Below are 21,926 nucleotides of genomic sequence, written 5' to 3' on the forward strand. Positions count from 1 at the left end.
CTTCCCCCTCCTCTTCGTCTCCCTCTCCCCCCTCCTCACCCTCCTCCTCGTCCTCCTCATCCGCCTCCTGCAGCTCCTCCTTCACGTGCGACCCCTTGCGCCCCACATCCCCTCCCATCTCTTCGCCACCCCCCCCTATCGTCTCCATTCTGCCTCTCCTGCCCCATCGACGATGACGAGGAAGACGAAGAGTTCTCTCCCTGGCCCTCAGAACCAATGTCCTGTTCCCCATCATCGCAGTGCTTGCCATCCTGCGACATTCCCTGATTGGAATTGGTCAGTATGGACTGGAGCATTGGAATGGGACGCTTCCTCTTTGAGGGATTGCCTGACTCCGATACGTCTCCGGCATTCCTCTTTCCTTCCCCCTATTAAATGACAAGACTCCAATTTAGCAAAAACAGAAAAATAAATAAATTTCTACCCACAAAAATTATGGTCATTCAGACTTCCAAGAACATTTTTATACATGAACTTCAAGGAGAAATAGGACAATATGTTGTCAAAGTAAAATGTAAATTCACCAAATTATTTCTACTTTTGAATCTGATGTAGCTTTCTGCACTATAAAGTAGGGATGGGTCAAATTCACAATTTTCACTAATCCAAATCCAAAATCAAATCTTTCATGGATTTGAATCAAATCTTGCATTCACATTCACAAAATTCTTTAAATTTTGAAACCTTACCGACAGCATGTATGTATATCCACCTCCAGGAAGAAATGTTTCATAAGCAATTAACAGGTAAATGAGTCATACCACTCTTAGTCCCCACAATTGCCTTCATAAGCACTATTTGCGGCTCTTGCGTGTCCATCTATGATTTCAAATCTTGAGGCCAGGAAACCCCAGTAAGTTCAACATGAACAACAATGACTTTGAAGTTTCCTATGGAGTTTCTTATGAAGAATGAGAATTCTTTCTTATGAGAATTATTTCCTATGGAGTAAGCTATTTTAACTTGTGCTCCTAGATTTCAGATACATAAGGATATACATATTCCATATTTATTTGATCTACAGCTTACTTTTCGAGTAACCATCAATGCCTACAAAACATGGTAATTCCCATACATTTGACTTAACACGTTCTCTGGCGTAGATTTCTGGACGACATCATCCTAGTCTAACTTTTTTATTTTTCATTTTGCTTTATACTTCGATCCTTTCCATTCGAGTTTTCCTGTGGATTTGGCTACGTGAGCTATGTCAGTCACGTCATACGAGCGGCACCAAAGTAGCTGTGACCAACAGCGTGCAGTGAGAGGACAAAAAAGTGACTCATTCTACGATCATTATGACCAAAGTAGCGTGATAATGAAGTACACATCTCAGTCATTACGACCAAATTGGCAGTGAAAGGGTTAAAGGGACTTGAAAAGTTACATAAACCGCAGGCTGTTCTAGTACAATGGCTTTAAGCACTGGACACTATTCCTCTACCCTTGCTACCCAGTGAGCAAACTGGGAACTCAGCCAGAGATATGACGATCCATTCAACTTTTGGATAGTCTGGTTACTTCTGCTGTCTTTTGTCTGTAAATTTCAAGTGGGTGATTTCTGAAGGACTTTTATTCTGTGGCAACACATTGCCCGATTCTTATTCGAAATCCATGCACAAAAATGCTCTTGAAGGCCAGACTGAATGATACCATTACAGTAGACTCTTGTTTATACGAACAGTGTTATTACGAAGTTCTCGTTATTATGAAGTAAATCATTGGTCCCGATTAAAAGGCCTATCCAAGCTATTGTAAAAGAAACGTTATTGCAAAATTACGAACCTCAGTCCCGGTGGGTTATAAAATGTACTTTATTACGAAGTTCCACGCATAAGCAACGGCATTTAGGTGGATATTCACAACGCTACGCTGCCATCATTGATCTATGTTTAAGTCCTCTTCTTGTATTGTACCCAAGAGCATCAATTATGGTTCTTTCTTCAGTGCACATGCAACATCATATAATAAGCTTCATTCCTGCGGAGTCATGATGACCCACTCATAACCGCTCGTAAATCGGACATACAGTTAGTCCTCTTCCTACACACATTCGATTTACGAATTTTCAGGGATACGAGCAATCAAAATTTTCAAATTTTGAATTTGGCGCCTTTCGATTTGGCCGATGCTACGAGGTGTGGCGTAGAGGAACTCTCACAGTGGTCACAATCTGAACAAAGAATCATTGAATCTGGTGTGAATTTAGGAACTGTTCAGCATTTCGTCCGTTCCTCCTTACTGTGACGAGCGATTTTTTTCGGCTCTGGCTGTGTCGCACGCCCAGCTAGATCAGTTCGTAATATCGTGAGTTGTGATGCAGTTTTGCATTTTGTAGGATAACCATACTTCTTTCCTGCATCTATAATGCCTTTCATACAGTCCGCCTGGCGAGAGTTGCCCGATGACGGCACAATAGGAGGGGTGGATAACGCTACGCCAGCAATCGCTGCAGCCAATTACTGTCCCCCAAATGCACCCTTGCATCGTCTCACAATGTTCTCAACTGCATAAGGCACACTGAAATAAGCCTGATCCACCAAAACAAACTCTTTCTTCGAATCACCAAAACAAGTTATTCTTCCTCTGGGTCCTTCACGCTCATCGTCCCTTCCAGCTCCTTTCTTCACAGAAGCCTTTGTAGGCGTTTCCCTTTCTTACCTGGCAACCTTGCCCCTTACCTAGACCATTCTGCGTGCCATCAGACAACTCTCGGCAGCTGTACTGAGGGTATATCAACTTAGGAACAAGGTCTTGGAATGCATCCAGCTCATATATCAGACTTACTGTATTCGGGAAGATTTCAACCCTTGATTGCGTTGCGCCACATTCTTCTGTCGAGAAGCTGAAAAGAATTTTCCTGTTTATATATATTTCAGCGTAAATTGATCGCATTTTTTGAATTCTGTTTTTTTCCGACAATTCCTAAAGGAAATGTTCATATGAACTTCATTATTACGAACCTCTGGTTTTTCAGTCCCGCGAACTTTGTAATAATTAGAGCCTACTGTATCTATTTCATAGTGTATTAGTATAGTAAAGAAAGTAAAAAATGGTTTCCAAGAAATTGAGTGGTGCCACAATAGCTTCAACAGAAAATTAGACTTCTTCTCTTGAGATGCATTATTGGCTGGTCTCAGCAACAGTAGAAATACATAAGTTGTATTTGATTGTTGCACTGTAGGCTCATTTTATCTTAAGGAATATTTCACTCCTACCACTTGAACGGTTGTGAATTTACATTAATTGCAACGGGAAAATTTCCTGTGGACTGGGAATGAAACCATGGACCTTTGGCTTTCCAAGCTACTTTGCAGATCACTATGTTATCCAGGTTCCTTGACTTCCATGACAATTTCACTGTGTTTCAACATGCTACATGTCCGATGGAAAGCTGATATGAAGTAATTTGATTAACAGACTAAGGGAATTTATTTCTATTGCCATTACATATAATCTTGGTACTTCACTCAGCAAAACTTTTGTCAGATCTAACAATTTGTTTTCCACCAATTTCTTCCTTATGATCACACCATGACAGGTTTTCAATGAGTTTGTATAAATAGCAGGATAAGATAGTAACAACTGAAGGGAGACAAGCACATGATTATGACTTTGGCACCTTTACACACTGGTCATTGTTCAAAATACATGAGATTGATCACATCACCAGCTGAAGCATCTTAAAGCCATTCCCTGCTGGGCTCTTTTCTAACTGCTGATGTGCCATAATAACAAGCATATCGATTTGAGGAGAAGATTTCCATTTTTCAGCCAAGAAAGTTATTTTATCTTTCATTTATAGGCATTAATGCTTAACTTATACCTAGGAATCAATAATAAATATTTAGTGTACTTCCCGGTCCTTACGATGCTTTTTTTACTAACATATGTGACCTGAAATCAGCCAATGCCTTAATGTCCGAGGGTATAATTTTGCACTCTACCAACACAAGGAGCTTCGCCAAGAATATGGTAACCTATATTACAAATATCTACCATACCTCTGTCTGGACCCAGTAAATGGAAAAGGGTATCACGATTTCTGTGACAGTTTTCCCTATAAAAATTACATGTAAATCATGTAAAGGCTTGTCTACTAGGGATGGTTGGATTGGATACTTTAGATCCAAATATCCTCGGATATTGCACTTCACCAGATACTTAGGATCATAATTTGCTGAAGATATCGGATCTGGATCTGAGATTTCACATTAATGCTTCATTTAATGCAGCGTCCCATAAGAGGGAGCGGTTCCTAAGTAATCAGCATTTATGTGAGTTTTCATTTATTACTCAGAGGCCTGACTCTGCAATGTTCTAAGGGTGGTAACTTTATAACGGTTCAGTTCTGAGCTGAGATTAAGTGATCATTATTCGTCATAAGGATACTCCTTTCATGCATATAACTTTTAGAGAAATCGGTGATGGTCACCTGACACCCCTCTGCCTGATTTGAGATGAAATCCCCCTTTATTCTCTATGGTAGAAATTAACGTGGAGGTATTTCAATTGATTTCATAGATGTTGAAGATCAACTGCATAAAACTCGACGCAAAATTTACCAAAGAAAAGTCCATTGTACAATCTTAACTTAAAAGACCAGAGAAAATCCTTCAGTCAAGATATCAATACAACGCTAGCTCGGCGAGTTCAAATAATTAAATATCACTGCATCTCTAAACTGATAGTTATGAATGGTAAACCACAAAAACAGTAGGTAAGGATTCATCGGGTAGCGAAGGAGCATTTAGATGCAGCAAACATAAAAAAGATGTAAATTATATACTTAAATAAAAACTATCAAATAGCATAAAAACGTACAAAGTGTTGTGTAAGGAGTCAAGGAAGTCTAATCGACGAAGCTATTACTGAATTTACCTTTCCTTTGTTGTGCTTGGTCACATCGGACAACCCTCGGATCTCCAGCATTTCTGCCGTATGCAATAGTATTGGAATTTGATCTTCCTCGACCATAACTTGCCCATTGTACATAAAATTCATCAAAGCTTTCAGCTCCGGAAGACCAACATCTTTCAGAATGATAATTGGATGCTGACATGGATTCTCCTGAAACGCCAACCGACAACATTTAGAGTCCATTTACGGCAAATAAGATACCAAATTTCACTATTTAGAGTTACTAACCTTCAATAATCTCTTCATATATGAACTGCATGCTGATAAAACAACCTTATGCGCTTTTAAACTTTGCCCATCACAAGCAATAGTTACGTCAACAAAATCTTCATCGCCCCACAAATTTTCCAAAGAAGTTAATATATTGTCTGAAAAGTTGTTCCATTTCAAGCAATATTTCTTCGCGTCCATCGCTGAAACGCTAATTCCACTAAAAATCGAAAAAAAGTGAAAGTGACATTTACTTCAATGGAAGGATATGTACCAGCATAACTCCAATGTTCATTAAGACAACTAACATTATTATTTACTCAATTCTTCATTTACACTAAAGAACTATTTTAAAATCTTCGTCAGAACAACCGCAATTTTCTGGCGCCTCAGTTAAAACAGCCAGGAATCGATGGAATTCACAGAATGTAGAAAATAAATTATTTCAATTTTTAAAAAATAATTTGACCTGTAACGCGAATGACCTTGTTACACCTGACATTCAAAATGGCTTCGGCTTAGACGAAAGCGGTATTCATCCATCATGATCAGATCATCATAATAAATATTAGCAATATTATAATCACGCTTGATAAAATTTGCTATTTTAAAAGTTTTTACTCCTCAAATTATACCAATACCAGCATTAATTTATCAATTTTATTCGTACAGAAAATGCCACAACAAATTATCTCAGAAATCCTGTAGTGTTTTGTTTTATTCAGCTGATATGCAGTTTGAAGTACTCGAAGTGTTCGTGTAGCGGAAAATTGTTATCGGATGAATTGATGTGATTATTGTAGTTGGTGGTCAGGCTGATGATAAAAAGTAGTTGGTGAAATCTGGATAAGTATTCTACAATCTCTGTTCATGGCAACTTCAGAACCACCTGTGAAATTTGATTTGAGAGCAGTTCATGATGGGTTTTCATCATCTTTATTGCAAGATGATGATGTTGATATAAATTTCTATCTCGCAGCGTACAATGAATTATACAAGTGTGTGAAGTATCCAATGCAGGTTATACTTATTTGGCTGTTGGGGAAGTTACTGAAGGTGAAATTCTTTTTTTTTTTAGATTTTGTAGCCTTCTTGGTACAATATTTGGGTTTGTGGGATCAGATATTAAAAGTAAAATAGAGATTTTGGAATCACTTATGAATGAAGAATCGCAGGCTGGACATTTTTCAACGTTTAAGTCCATGGTTGAGTATGAGAAAAATAACGATTTGCTCAGAAAGAATGATTACGTCTCCGGGTGTCGAACTCTTCTTCGCCTTCATCGAGGCCTAGGTGATATTATTAGCCGTACTTTGCTTTTAAAAGAATCATATTACTTGTCATACAAAATCATGTATCAACTTGCCTTGAAGAACTGAAGTTTCTTTTATTTCAGACTTCATAAGATTGTTTTTGAAGAGGGTTGGTGAGTTAGAAACGAAGGACAAAACAAGTGTTGTGGGTCAAGAAGCCTACAACGAAACTCTGGCACAGTATCATCCCTGGCTAATTAGAAAGGGTGTAGTTGTATCATTGTACTCATTGCCAACCAAGGAAAATTTAATGTTAAAGGTACGTGTAAACAAATATCGATTGTAACAACAGCATTGATATTTCAGTCGAAAACGAGTTCGGTTTTTTAACCTAAGTGTCGTCGGCTGTAGAAATCCGGTCACTTATGGGTACCTCGTTTTTTGAAAATGAGAGCTTAGAGGATTTTTGTAGCGTGGTATCGCACTGCTGTATATTTATGGAATATCTCCTCTATTTTCTTGTGAAATAATCTAGCTTATATCGTTTAGCATAATTTACGTATTAAGATTTTCTCTCTTTCTATTGGATTGTGAGGATATGGCTATCACTTAAACAGCACTTAAATGTGGTATTATAATTTACAGTACCTAGTGATTGTGCTGACAAATGTGGAGGTAACGTGTGAATACATTTCCAGTAGAGTCTTTTCTGTGATTTAACTGGACAAGGTGAATCTTTGAGGTGCACGATGTTAAAATGAACCATTTGTGAACACAAACGGATACTGTTTTACTTTTACATGACTCAGAATAATGAGAGTATATTGTTTTTTTGTTGGTATATTCTAGTATTTATTTTCATTCAATACAAATTTTTATTGTTTTATTTTACTAAAAGTTATGTGCTCTCCTAAATCATCATATGACGTCCATCATATTATTGATATGCTATTGTGATCTGTTACTTATGAATGAGCACATGCAGCATGTTGTTACCCACCGGAAGAACCTTGAAATTCTGGGATTCTATTGAGCTATTTCCTTCTAAATCATCACCTTGCCCTATGTGCCGACAAAAATTTGCTGAGGAAGAAATGCTATGGTTGCCTTGTGGTAGAGCGTAATCAGGGATCAAGTTTCTTATTCCCATGTATATGCAGTCACTGTAGAAAGTATTCAAGGAAATAACTTCGGACTAGTTGGTGACACATCTTAATGAGGTCTCCCTAGAGTGCTCACAAGATGCAGAAATTCTCCTTAAGGAAAATCTTTTGTCGCGACTAAGATTTTTTTGGTGGTGGAATTTTTTCACTTCAGAGAGCCTTGCAACATTCACTGTGGTGTCATACAAACAGTGAAATGACTGTTTGTGGTTGCCCTAACTGATGGAAGAAGATGGAGGGGAGGGTTCATAGTAATCTAGAATTCAAACTCTGGTCAGTGGCTGGTGAATTGGGAGAACTGTGTTCTATGTTTCTATCAAATCCAGGGACTTGCTAATTTCCCGTGACTTGTGCAAAGAGATAATACTTGGAAGTCCTCAGCCACAAGCTGAGCCGTATGGTGTCACAAGTACCCATCAATTCTGTATTTTGCTGCTGTGTTTTGACAATTTTATAGTGAGATTGCTTTTTTCTTATTTCTCAAGAAATGAGGTGATAAACAGTTTGGCTAACGAAGGGGCTTGAATGAATGACAAGTAACCATTGGATTTAGCTACTACATCTGCAGTCCAGATGGCGAGAGTTGTCCGATGGAAGTTCAAAAAGAGGGGAGGAGAACCTTGCACCAGCATTGTTTGCAGCCATTCCCTGTCCCCCAAACGCATTCACACCCTCGCCTAGTCATACAATGTTGTCTAGTGCATATGAAGCACTGAAACAGGCCTGAGCTACCAAAACAAGTCCTTTCTTCAAATCACCTAAAGAAAAAATTCTTCCTTTGAGTCCTTCATGCTCGTTGCCCCTCATGGCTCCTTTCCTGGGAACCCTTTTGTTTACATGTGAGGTGGGCATTTCCCTTTCTTACTTGGCAACCTTGTCCCCTACCCCGAACTAGACCCTTCTAAAAGTCATCAGACAACTCTCTGTGGCCGAACTGTATGAAGTACTTATCATCAAGGTCGAAGGGTAGGAGCCAGACGAAAGGTAGTCCACGTGATGGTGTCACGTAAAAAATTCTGTTGAAATGGAAATGGGAAACCCTACCAACTATCTCTTCCCTGAAAACATGGACACTGATTGAATGAGCCTCGGATGGAATCGTGTGACCCAGCCCCAAAGGGCGGGTGTCGTAGGTGGGAGTGAGGTTGGCAAGGTCCTCGGGGTCCGTATCATGCGAAATCCTTGCAGAGACGTATCATCATCGTCTTTTTCAGCATCAGCGGCAACATCCAAGGAAGAGGATAAGAAGACCAAGAGGATGGAGAGGAAGAAGGCATCGATGAATGTAGGGACGTGGATTGTTAGGACAATGATGAGGGCGGGTAAACTAGAAAATATCAAAAGGGAAATGGATAAAGGGAGGAAAGATATCTGAGGATTATGCGAGGTGAGGTGGAGGGATGGGGGGGACTATTGGAGTGACAGGTACTGGGATATATGTAGTGGTGGGGAGGAAAGTCAACGAGGGGTAGCTTTAGTATTAAACGGGAAGAAGGGTAAGCGTGTGGTAGGTATAGATCAGGTAAGCAATAGAATTCTTGTGGTAGAAATTGAGGCACGACCCACCAACCTTGTGGTGGTTCAAGTATACATGCCCACTAGCAATCATAGGGCAGAAGAAGTAGATGAGGTGTACGATAAGCTCGAGGAAATAATTTGAGGAACTCTGGGTAAGAAAAAATGGTAGTGATGGGGGACTGAAATGCTTCAGTAGGGGAAGGGAGGGATGGAAAGGAAGTGGTAGAATTTGGATTAGGAATTCGGAATGGCAGGGGAGAGAAAGCGGCAGAATTTTGCAGGAGAAACAAGTTATTTATCACAAACACTTGGTTTAATCATCACAAAGGGCAAAGGTACCTACACATGGAAAAGTCCAGGGGGTATGGGGAGATATCAGACAGACTATATCATGGTAAGACAGGTTTAGGAATAGTGTGATAAACTCGTGCAGTGGATGCAGATTCAGCAACCACAACCTAGTACTTATGAAATGCAACATAAGATTCAAAAGACTTATGAAAGTTAGGGAGGCAAGGAAATGGAATGTAGAAGCTCTGAAGTAGAATATGAGGAGAGAATATCAGGAACTAGTGGAAAATAGAATCTGGGAGATTGATAGTACACACAGTTGAGGAAACATAGGATAATATTAAAACTGGAGTAGTTAACACAGCTGAGAAGTCAATTGACTTTGTTGGTAAAAGCAGGATGAAGAAGCTATGGATAACAGAGGAAATGATAAAAGAAATGGAGGTGAGGAGAAAGTGGAGGAACGTCGACACAGAACAGGGCAAAAAAATGTATGGGCAAATAAATAATCGATTACGGCGTGAAACTAAGAGGGGGAGGGAGGCTAGGTGGAAAAGACAGTGTGAGGAAATGGAAAAGTTTCAGAAAGAAGGAGAGGTAGGTGTGTTGTATGTCCAAGTTAACACTAGAAGAACAGCAGGGGTCATTTGACCCATTTTCAAAATTCAAATTAATTTTTCTCTTATTAAAATATATTTTAAATTATGAAACTTTTTCTCTTTCTTCATTTTGGTCCAAAATTTGATATGTAAGCGTAAATTCAAGTAAAATATTTTGTTTTTAATTTTTATGACAGGTTATACTTAGAAGGACGGCTGGGGGTCATTTGACCCACAACTTGTTTTCGCGCTATTTTCTACTTTTTTTTCTTGCCCGTGGGCTGTTTTGTGCTATGTATGTCTTATAATCAGCAAGAGGCTTGTGTGGTAGATGATTAGCTTCATTTTGAACCAGTAAGTACCCGGTTCAATGCTGGTTTCGTCCCATGGGCTCCTGCCTTTATTTCAAAAAGTAGGCTTTTGCAAAACAAAGGCTACGCTTTCAAAGCCTCGTGACTTTTTGTTCTCAATATTTCGATATTTTATGGTTGCAAAAGGGAAATATAACATTCTCAATCGTTGCTTTGCATGAAATTCATGAAATTATGATGTTTTTCTGTTGTATTTTTTTTATTTTTCAACGATAATTGTATTACCCACACCAAAAAATCACACCGTATTCCATGAGTGTTGTCCATCAGCCAAGATTCAGAGCTCTTGGATATATTATTTTCCATCAACCCCACATCATGCTTACGAATAACTTTCATTTTTTCTGGCCTAATGGCATCGTCACTCGGTCTTACCCCTTTGCTGGGTGTCCTGCTGTAATACCACCTGACCCCGTTAGAGTTTGAGGCAGGCAGACTACACGCTGTGCCCTGGGGTAGAATACTGTCTCCTTTTCAAAAAGGGGAGGAATTGGGTGGACAGTATTAGCTTCCCTCTTCAACGTGACTTTTGGTGGAGTAGTGCGGAAAATTGCGATTAACTCTGGTGGAACATTGTTGAACTGATCAGTGCAGTATATGAAATTTGCTGATGACGTGGATTTAATCAGCAAGAACGAGCGGAGACTGATAGAAGCCTTTCAGCAAATGCAGGAAGAATCAGGAAGGGCCAACCTTATAAGTAACCAACCTTTGTGAGTAAAACTAAGGTCATGGCAAAGAAAATGAGCCTCCAGCACATAACGGTGTTGGTTGATATCAATTTGTAAGAGTGTCTACCTTTAAATATTTAGGCTCATTGTTGTCGGAAAATAGTGATAACTGCCTAGAAATCAAAGAAATAGTAAATGTGGGGAATAGAGCCTTCTTTGGACTGGTCTCCGTAGTCACATGACTATAGAAAGGTTGTAATGAACAGTAACTCTTACTGTGGTCCTATATGCCTCTGAAACCTGGGTCATGAAAAGCTGGGACTAATTATTATTCAGCAGATGGGAGAAGAAGATCATATGAAGAATAGGTGGACCCATCAAGACTCCTGGCATTTCTGCACCAATCCCGAGCTACAGTCAGTATGAAATCAAGTGTACCAGACTTAAGGTGGCGCAGTCATCTGGGAAGAATGTGTGAAAATAGGGTAGTACAGTGGACTGTCAGTCAGAGGCAATGGGGTAGAAGACTTCATGGGTGACCTTGAAAAAGGTGGGTGGATGACAAGGAGGAAGAACTTACACAGTTCGAAGTAAGAAGATGGTGACCCCTTGCTGTCAATGGAACACCTGGAGAGGAGTGATTCAGGAGGCACAGGCTCTTTTAGGGATGTAATACCAGTTGTGCTGTGCTTTTTCATGGGTCTCATGTGGCTCGTTGTTGTCTACACTCTTTCTGAGTGATTCCTTCCCTCAGTGAAAGCTTTTCTGTGAATGAGTAAATGAGCGATGGAAAGTGAGTGGCAACTGTCCCATTTTCTTGTTTTAAATGAGTATGAGAACGGCTGACTGTAGAATGCTTGTTTTCTCATCATAACTTATAATTCCCTTCCATCCACCGTATTGCCAAATTGACACTGTGACCCATTATAGGGCAATTTTGGGTCAGAGTGAGAAAACCCATTTGTGGGTTTCCTGTCATGTAAAATGAATTTGTTAAGTATGTAATATAAAAAAAGAGTAATGTATAGAATGCCCTTGTTTTACATGATGGCAGAGTATAAGTGAAAGGCTCTTCCTGATAGAGTAAATCAACCAAAACCTCAATGTTGTCACCATCTCATGAAAATTGGGTGGCAGCTCTCATATTTTTATTATTTTCTAGTTTTAAGGAAATGGCTGAATGAGGAAGATTTTCATTGTTTCCTTCTATCTACTGAATTCTTTCTATGAATTTCGATTTCGGGTATGAATGGATAACCCCATTGTGCTTATTTAAGGTAAATGTCTCAATGTCTTCAAAATTTTAAGTATTGGTTTTGTACTAATGGTAGTTGGTCCATCTTTTTTGTGCTTAGGTCTGCGGTAACAGTGCAGAGGAAATACAGAAAACCCTTGATGTGTTGCCCAAAATGCTGCTGGTTACTGCTGATGTCTATAACCGAACACAGGCCATTTTTGAACAACATAGTTTGCTGGATTTGCCGTAATCTGCATCTGCTGCATTAAAGTTATTTAGTACTGTTGGAAATGCAGCTTGCCATAATTGTGAGGTTTGCTACATTAATTTCATGCCGATATTTCTATTTTGTGGCTATGGAAATGTTCAGAAGTTGACACTAGTACTTAATTTTGCCCAGTTGCCTTGGCCATTGCCATGAGTAGAATATGGATTTATGAGTATCTTTTGAAGATACAAAGCAAACTTCCAAGTTGTGATTTTTGGTATTGGGTTTAGTCACTTGAAATAATCTTGAGGTTTGGTTAGGTGGAATTTTAAATTATTGATTGGGTGCTAATGGAATTCCTTCGATGAATGTGCTGTGAAATGTGAAATACATATATGGTGCGTTTAACCTCCTTAACAACGTAAATGGCAAGCTTTGACTAGAGGACAGTTGAAAGTTTTTCATTTATGTATATGTCCGATAGTAAATGAGCCATTTGGTTACCTCCTAATCTGTGAGTGCTGTGATAATTGTCAGGTGATAACTAATTCAAATTTAGATGAAGGAGTTTTAAATTATGCATGGTGTTAAGTTTTAAGTGTTTACATACATTTTAGACTTTTTTGGGACCAATTTTTCAATTTGTCAATATGATAGTGGCTGAGGATTATGGCCTCATATACTGAATTATTACTACCTTCCAATTGTTGAGAATCCACCAGGAATGTGGTGTTTTCTTATACGGCTTTTTTTAAATAATTTTAAAATAGTTAACCCTACCTTATCAAAAATAATGTTGGGAAATCAAAATTTTAACTTCCCGTATGGAATGATTAGCATTATTATTAACTTAACATCCCTGTTATTGTCCAGGAAACAGCCATCTTTTCATCGTACCACTCCTCACTAAAGAGTATATCTTAATTTTTTTAAACGTTGCTTTAATCATTTATTATTTAATACATTCCAAAAAAGGTATATTTTCAGTTAAGTTACATGAGCTGCAAGCTAAGTTATTTTATTTAAGTGATTCCATTTCACTATTTCTCTTTTTTTGTTTATAAATATTCAACATTTTTCAAAATTTTTATCAAAGTATATATGATCATTTTATTTATTCAACCATAGGTAGATACATATTACTACTGGAAATAATACCTTCAGAATATTTAGGTAATATTCTAGACAAATGGTGCAATATAAAAATAATAGTACGTAATTATTCATACATGCAATATGAGAGTTAATGTTTGCCGAATAAAAAATGTGTAAACAGTATTATTGGTAAATTGAAATTTTTTATCATTTTCACTGCCTCCTTTGACTAAATCTGCATGGTGGAGACATATTTGATTTATTGTTGCATACATTGAAGCATATAAGAGGATCTTTGAAGTGTATGTCAGCTGCTCACAAGTCAATTGAATTATGGGGTTGTCAGATTGAAATGGTATCTGGATGCTGGAAATGCTTTCCATCTAGTCTAGGACCTTGGTACTTTAGATTTCGTAGCTTTGCCATTTTCTTGCCCTTGAGGGATTTTTATGAATGTTGAGTCTATTTCTTGTGCAACATTATCTACCTTACACAACACATGTGCTCATTTCATTCATCATTTCATATTTCAACTGCCTGTCAAGTCCTGAGATTTAATTGAATGGCATCAGTTTTAATTAAATGTATTTGAAGCATGATATTTTGATCAATCAGCCTCTATTTTCATGCAATTAAATGTGCAAGTGATTAGCTCAAGCTCATATTGTTTTAGTATTACATATATACTACTCCTGTATTGTGTTATTCCACATTACAGCTAATTTCATATATGTTCTCTTTCGTTGGATGTGAGAGTCAAATATTTTTTAAAGTACTAAATTATTCTAATCTAATTTCATAAGTTTCATACGAATGTAGAGGTTACTTCTAAGGTATTCTTATAAAATTTTTGTCTGCCGGTATTTTCCTCTTGATGAAGCTTTTTGTATTTTGTAATCATTTTGAAATTATGATGAAAATTAGCTCATGCAACTGAGAAATGGATTTTTTTAGTGTGAAGCTTTCTTGGAATATTCATTAAATCCTTATTTGAATGCAGAATGAGTAGTTAAACAGAAAATTTGCTTACCTTCAACCAATACTGAAGCAAATGTTTGCGAACCTAGAAAATTGAAACATATAAGTGAATTCACATTATTCAATTTTGATATGCCCTTTTCTGAATCAGTTCATAATTTTATTTCTATATCTCCTGCTCTTAACAAGTTTTTGAGTTTGTTCATCATTCTCGAAAGGGGAATTGTAAGAGTAGTATGTATCAAAAGCTCAAAATTTGTTGGCAATTAAATTGGTTGAAAGTACCTATATACATGATCTTACCATTTCATTCTTATGCAAGGTACCAGGAGGGAGGGTATGTTGGCTTAAGTTGCAATAGTTTTTATATATGTACTTCATAGTTCTTGCTTTTCTCTCTGTATTGGTTTCAACTTCATTGAATTTTTCATATGTCAATAAATAACATCCTCAGCTCTTATGCCTTGGCGTAATGTTATTAAGAATGCTATCTTAATTTTCAATAATGTATCAAATTATTGGCAAATCCATAATTAACCCTTACAATGTGGCACCGTTAGATGATAACTTCATTCGTAGCGGAAAATTTTTTTTGTACAACAGTTATTTCAGCATAATTTAAGCTTGATATGATAATTTTATTCTTATTATTCACATTTTTGCTGAAAAATAAATATTTTTTATTTTGACATTTGTGGATGTCACCCTCGTTGTATGACAACTTATGTGGTATGCAACCCGCTTTTCTATCAATTGATGAAATTTTTAGTGTAAATTCAAGTTGTTAGACACATTTATCTACATTGGTTATTCGGAATTAAAAGCTATTGCATCTATTTATTTCATGAGCTGTAAAGCCAAGTACTTTGTTGTTTTTTATCCACAAATCAATAATTTGAGTGCATTTCATAGGAATGCTTTACATGCAACTTATTCTGAAGCTTTGACAAAACTTTTTTTTTGTATTCGATTTGCAAGTATGTATGCACAAAGGATTAAAAATGCAGTGAGAATCATCGTTATGGAAAATGTTTCTGACTTACAGTAATCTTTTGGTGCTGTGAATATAAATAAAGGTTTGGTTCAAGAAATTTTGAAATGTAAGAAATTCTGTGGAAAAAAGTATTTTATTTTTGCAAAAAGAAAACCAGCAAACATTTCACATTTATAATTTTTAAATCAGGTGAAAAAAAACTGGCATTATATTTACAGTGAAAATAAAATACAATATAAAAACCTCGAAATATATTTTCTTAATTAGAAAAAAAATGTTTTTACCCTTTTGTGTACTTCCTGAGAGCAAGGGTGTAAGCAAAGTCCAGGCTCACCCTCACAGTCATGGCAGATGCAAATAACAGATTTTCTCACTCTCTAAGAGTAGCACACACTACTGTCATTCTGTAGTCATACAAGTTCATCATGCTGCCACTGAATTTACTGTAGAGAATGTATCTGTTCACCTACATTATTTGGAATAAATGAATGGCAAGTTTTCTTTACCACTTGAGGGACTTTCGCTGGTACATGTTTCGCTGGTGCAGCAACTGGTTGCAGTGATCGACACCACCAATAAACTTGGTTGTATTCCACCACTGCTTAGGGCTTACCTCTGCCCGACCTTTCAGTGGGTACGGGGTAATACCTGCACTCGGAGGATATCAGGGACGCATCCCTCTAATCCCTCCAGAGGCCCTATGCTCGAAAGCGCACGAGCTCCTCCCTCACGGTCTTCGTTTCGTACGGTCCCATCCGTAGGGTTAGCAGACGGAGGGGAAATCGGTATGCTCCAGTACCCTACGGATAGGGCCATGCGAGGGGAGCTTTTATACGTACGGCAAGAGTTGGCAACGTCGGGCCAAGAAGGCATGCGAAAGACTTCAGCCAATCACAGCCTCCAAAATCCGTGATTCATTCATTTCCGCAAAACTTTGTTTGAATTCTCCTTCCACCCTCACAAACAATGTAGCTGTAATCCCTTGGAGTAGGAATGCAGTTTGGTGAGTTTGCTCATTTTAAGAAGGAGGTGCCAGACAAGCGCAACGTGAAGAATGGCGAAACTGAATGAGGAACAGAAGAATATCCTGCTAGAATTTGTCGAAGGTCAGTAGATTTTATACATATCTAGTGCTTATTTTTGTAAATGCTAACGGATAATCAAATTCTTACGATATAAATATTTTATGTAACAGGTAACGATAATATTGCGAAAGCAAAATTCACCTCCAAATTTGGGGCAAAAGATGCGGCCGACGCATGGCGTGAGGTGACGGTGAAATTAAATGCTTGTGGTGGTGCGGTGAAGCAGTGGAAGGAGTGGAGGAAAGTAAATATTAAGCACTCATTTTTGGACTCATAATAACTTTCTGTGATTAGCGACTACACATATATAGATCATATAAGGAGGACGAAGGCAAGCGCACACATTTTTTCGAAGGTGTACTGCTTGTGTCCCATCATTATACAGTAATTGTGTTTCATGCAGCGCCTACGTTTAATGTACCACGAAAACATTTCCTAATATATTCACTTTGAGTCGGCAGCATTTCGCGGCGAGCGTCTGTATTATAATTTCTACGTCATTGGCGAACATATACATGCAAATGCAATGAAAATCTTGCCGTGAAAAGGTCATGCTAATACATCTTAGTACAGTGATGTTTATTTTATCGGAAACTAAATTTTAAATATTAATTTGATGAGCTATAAATATCACTCGTTCCTTTGCATTTCTTCCAAGAGAATTCTGCATAATGAGTTTTTGATTCCTAGTCAATTTTGACCAGTTTTACTCATACTAATTACGACTGATATACGTTTCGAAATGCATAGGGTCTATTGATTTGATAATTTATTAATTAAAATCTATTTTATTGATGAAAAATTCTACATCGGGTAATTCAGTTGTTCTTGAAGCATGGGCAGTAATAATGAGTGCTGCCATGAGCAACAGCTGCAAACGTATGACATTACCTTGTATTCCATTAAATTACTGGAAAATTTCCTAATGTAGGTAGAAGAAACCAATCCTTAATTTGCACAATATTTTTGCATGAAAAACAAACAGAAAAGCAACGGTCATTAATCCCATTCATTCTAGAGCCAATGTTTGCTTTCACATAAGAATCCAATGTAAATACAGTAGTAAGTACAACATAGATGAATAATGTGTATGTTTTTCAAAACTTTTGTGCAAAAGAAATTTTAGCTATGGTCCTGAAACTGCTTTTAGTAAATTATTAGTAATCATGATTTTCTCAGGCCAATAACAACGTTGACAAGGTAACAGTTCAGAAACTATTTACACCTTGACATGCATGGAATGAATATTCTAAAATTTAACAGGGAAATCATCAAACTTTCCCAGTGCACTTTACAATAACCCACATTCTCAATGCTTTGTTATATCCTAGTATTCTCAGGCATAGGAGACATAGATAACAATTTTAAACCACATAATATTCAATCATTATGTACAAGTCACTAGTGCCATTCAGATGTCTGATTTCAGTAGTTGACGAGAAGTGAACTCTCTGCCCTCAACATCTACCTCACATTTGCACAAGTTTTAAAGTAATCTGTGAATCTTAATAAATGTTATTTGTCACTGTCATCCTCTTTTCATAAGCGAGTCGGAACCGGTACAGCTACATATGCCAATAACTTCCTCGTGTTTGAACTACATTGTTGGTTTGGCTCTGTAGACTGGAGGTGATTTACCTGTAATAAGTGAGACATTGAAATCAGCTTCTATTCCCACTTGGTCTTCACAGTTTGGAGATTTCTCTAAAATCTAATTTCAGTATTTTTTAAAATTTTATTTTGCATTTACTTTTGGAATAAAGCCATGGTTATCATGTCTGGCTTATCCTTCCCTTATGGCTGTCTATAATGAGAAGCCAACTCTTGAACTTTAAGAGGCTTGCTGAGGTTCTTAGAAATGGAAGGATTTAGAATTGATATCGTTCAAATGGTAAAATAAGAAATAATGTATAGCATTGGATCTCTATTTTTATCAATGAATAGTCATTACTGTGGATTACCTAATGAAATTGTATGCTAACATATTGTCTATATTGCAAATATAACATTCCTAACACCTCGACTTATATTCCATGTCTCAGGAATAACTACAACCATTGCAAAAGTCAGTGATTAAATAATTATTCCATTTCAAGACATAATTCAAATTCTTTGATACCCACATGCATTCATCCTATACCCTTTATTGTCACGCCTTGTTTCATAAATCAGCACAATTTTCATGGATAAATATCCCTTTCAAACTCTTCAACAGACGTGGCAAGACATAAAAACCTTCACCAAGGCTAAAGTAGCTGCCTTGGTGAGGGAAGGAGGAAAGACTGGTGGTGGCCCGCCTTCAGTGGATGAGCTAACCAGCTACCAAAGGGGGGTTTACCAATTACTGGGCAGCAATGCCGTGATGGGCCACCAACACACGAAGGAGTCCCAGATTATTGTACAGGTGAGATGTAATTGATGCCAGCATATTGATTCATGACAATAATATATTTACTTTGTATTTTCAATTTTTATGCATGTTAAACTTATACAATCTCATCATATTATTTTAACAGACTGAATTAGAGGCAGGAAATCCGAGAAACTCCTCATGCAGCACTCCCTCCTTCCATCCCGACTCTACTTCCCCTACTTCACTCCCTACAGTAATTATTACATCCCCAGACATTTCAACCTATTCCTCCCAGATCCCCAACACAAAAATTTTAAACGTATCCACAACCTCCATTCCAACTCCATCCACATTCACCACAACTCCATCAAACATCTCCAGACAGAACCCTCCCAGCCCAGCCATAATCCCCATTCAAACTCCATTCTGCCCAAATACAACCTCCAATCAAGCCCCATCCACCCCAACTACAACATCCCAACAGAAGAAGCCCCCAAGCAAGCTGGAAAAGTAGGAATGGAGAGTAAGTACAGGAGAATATTGACATTGTCTGTCTTACATTTGTATTTTCTGCATTATGTAAGAAGAGAAAGTAATTCACAGCCTATCATTCTATAGGACAGAAAAACTTGACGTCCATAGCAGAGGAGCTTATAGATGTAGAGAGGGAGAAGGCAGTGAAGGAAGAGAAGATGATGGCCATGCAGGAGAGGAGGCTGAGGTTGCAGGAGAAGCAGGTGGAGCTGGAGAGCAGGCGGCTAGAGCTCGAGGAGAGAAGGTTGAGAGTGGAGGAAGATTCACTTTCGATGCAAGTTGAAATAGTGAATTTATTAAAAAGAATAGAAAATAAAATTAATGAAAAATAAATTTGGGTTTTACAAAACTACTTTATTTCACTGGAAATAATCCCTAATTATTCTTTGTCGCACTTGGAGCCCAGCTCTATGATTTTGTCCTGCTGGATTAGGGTCAGCATACATCCCATTTTCCTCCACATTTACAGGAATTTCTCCCTCTGCCACATTTCTTTCGATGCACATGTTGTGCAGCACACAGCAGGAGTTGATTATATTACTTGCTTTCTCTAGCATATAATGCAGGACTCTGTGTTTCAAAGCACCTCCATCGAGCCTTAAGCACTCCATTGCACTGCTCGACAATGCTCTGGGCACGGCAAAGGCTCCTGTTGTATCTTTCCTCTGGAGAATTAGGAATTATATCGCCTGCCATAGGGGTCATTGAAAAATTTGGAGAAGAGGGAGGAGAATTATTACCTATTATTCAGCAGGTTTGTTACCCTGAGTAAAATTAATTTTTTTTTCTGTTGGATTTCAACACTATACCAGATTTAAGTGCATGTGTTACTAGTAACTAATTATTAATATAGTCATCAGAGCTTCTATCCAGGTGGTATGTATCTATTTAAATGTACAGAAGGGAGAGAACACTTACCAATTAGCCAGGCATTGACATTATATCTCTCCTTCATCTGTATAAGGCCCCGTCGTAATTCGGAATTGGCATAAATATATGCATCATTCGTGGCCCCTGGAAATCTGGCATTAACATTTAAAATTCTCATGTTAGAGTTGCAAACCTGGAAGAGAAATACCTAGTTACGAATTACAAGGCAATACTTGACAATCATTAGAAAACTCATAAAAAGAAAAATACAATTACCAGCTGTACGTTTATGGAATGGTATCTCTTGTGGTTATAGTATTGCCTTTCCATATAAATAGGGTTGTCCACTGGTGGAGCAACTATAGCCACATGGGTGCAGTCTATAGCCCCTGTCGCTCCTGGAAAGCCATACTTCTGGTATAAACTGGAAAAAGTGAATTTTAATGATATCAGTTTTGGTATCAGGCGACAACAATTGCAATCTTTGAAAATCAGGGTCATTTCGATGAAAGCAGTCGTTTTGAGACTATGTATTAGAATGTGCAGTTAATGATTTAAGGTAGCAAAGAACAGAGGATGAGCTTGCATCAATATAGAAGTGCAAGAAGATGGTGGAAGTTTTTACAGATGGTGATTGGGGTCATGATAAGAAAGATGGGAAGTCTGCAACATTTTAATAATCATGACTTCATATGTAAGTGCTGATAAAGCTCAATATATTGACCATACTTTTCACCTAAATGGTAGTCAGACCCACTAAAAAGCTTTAACTTCCATTTTTGCCTGACTTAAGATGATGTTAACGTTGAAGAAAATGAATTGGGAAATCAGACTTAACACAACACGGTGAAATATTTACAAACGAACGGCGAAATTCCAGAAAACAAGAATACTGATCCATTGCACATTATTGCATTCTACCGTGTAGCTACTTGAAAAAAGTTTCTACAGCATAGCCATCAAGGTTCGCGACTCTCAACCACATTCTCCCGGGGGTTGTAATGAAACATTTACATTGCACATACATAAGAAAAAACTTAAAAGTTGTATTTTTGTGTACCTTGTACATGCTTTTTATAAATTGATTAATACTACCACCTCTGATTACTATTTTAAAACACTCACCCCTCACGAAGTCCAGCCACAGACTCTGGAGATAGATCTAATTTGATCCAATGATGCATCATATTTTCACATATTGCCTTGGCCACTTCAGTTATGCATCGGGTCACCGACGATTGGTCCATGGCTGTATATTCTTCCTCTCCTATGTATGATTGATATGGACCCCCAGCAAAAAACCTTAAAGCTGCCAACACCTGCATGAATAGTGTTTGCTTAGCAGGAGCTCAAAACATCAAATAGTATATTTTATGTAAAATTAATTTGACGACGAATTCTAAATTCTTACCATTTCGAATCCCTGTATAAAGACCTTAATGCTACATACAAATAACTATCTACCAAGCAGAAGGCCTAGCCTCCAAATAACATCTTAATTTAGGCTTACTATAAACATTATAACTCCAAACAATTACCTTTGTTTCCACAGACAAGGCTGAAGATCGCGATGGAG

General features: G+C 37.8%; 3 protein-coding genes across 3 annotated transcripts; 2 read left to right on the plus strand and 1 right to left on the minus strand.

Annotated features, from left to right (window-relative positions):
• Positions 1–56: 56 nt before the first annotated feature.
• Positions 57–5,614, minus strand: LOC124157242 (protein abrupt-like). Its single transcript, XM_046531809.1, has 4 exons — positions 5,439–5,614; positions 5,149–5,350; positions 4,882–5,070; positions 57–368 (listed from the first exon to the last, which is right to left on the minus strand). Exons 2-4 carry the CDS (start codon positions 5,329–5,331, stop codon positions 57–59), a joined length of 684 nt encoding a protein of 227 aa, XP_046387765.1. The 5' UTR covers positions 5,332–5,350; positions 5,439–5,614.
• A 236-nt stretch (positions 5,615–5,850) lies between these two features.
• LOC124157118 (ceramide-1-phosphate transfer protein) lies at positions 5,851–14,974 on the plus strand. The gene is made up of 4 exons (XM_046531621.1): positions 5,851–6,128; positions 6,209–6,423; positions 6,527–6,702; positions 12,352–14,974. Exons 1-4 carry the CDS (start codon positions 6,001–6,003, stop codon positions 12,481–12,483), a joined length of 651 nt encoding a protein of 216 aa, XP_046387577.1. The 5' UTR covers positions 5,851–6,000; the 3' UTR covers positions 12,484–14,974.
• A 757-nt stretch (positions 14,975–15,731) lies between these two features.
• On the plus strand, positions 15,732–19,813 carry LOC124157117. Its single transcript, XM_046531620.1, has 5 exons — positions 15,732–16,614; positions 16,704–16,837; positions 18,809–18,997; positions 19,110–19,469; positions 19,565–19,813. Exons 1-4 carry the CDS (start codon positions 16,563–16,565, stop codon positions 19,458–19,460), a joined length of 726 nt encoding a protein of 241 aa, XP_046387576.1. The 5' UTR covers positions 15,732–16,562; the 3' UTR covers positions 19,461–19,469; positions 19,565–19,813.
• Positions 19,814–21,926: the final 2,113 nt, after the last annotated feature.

Source organism: Ischnura elegans, chromosome 4, assembly GCF_921293095.1.
Source record: "Ischnura elegans chromosome 4, ioIscEleg1.1, whole genome shotgun sequence".
NCBI classification, from domain to species: Eukaryota; Metazoa; Arthropoda; class Insecta; order Odonata; family Coenagrionidae; genus Ischnura; species Ischnura elegans.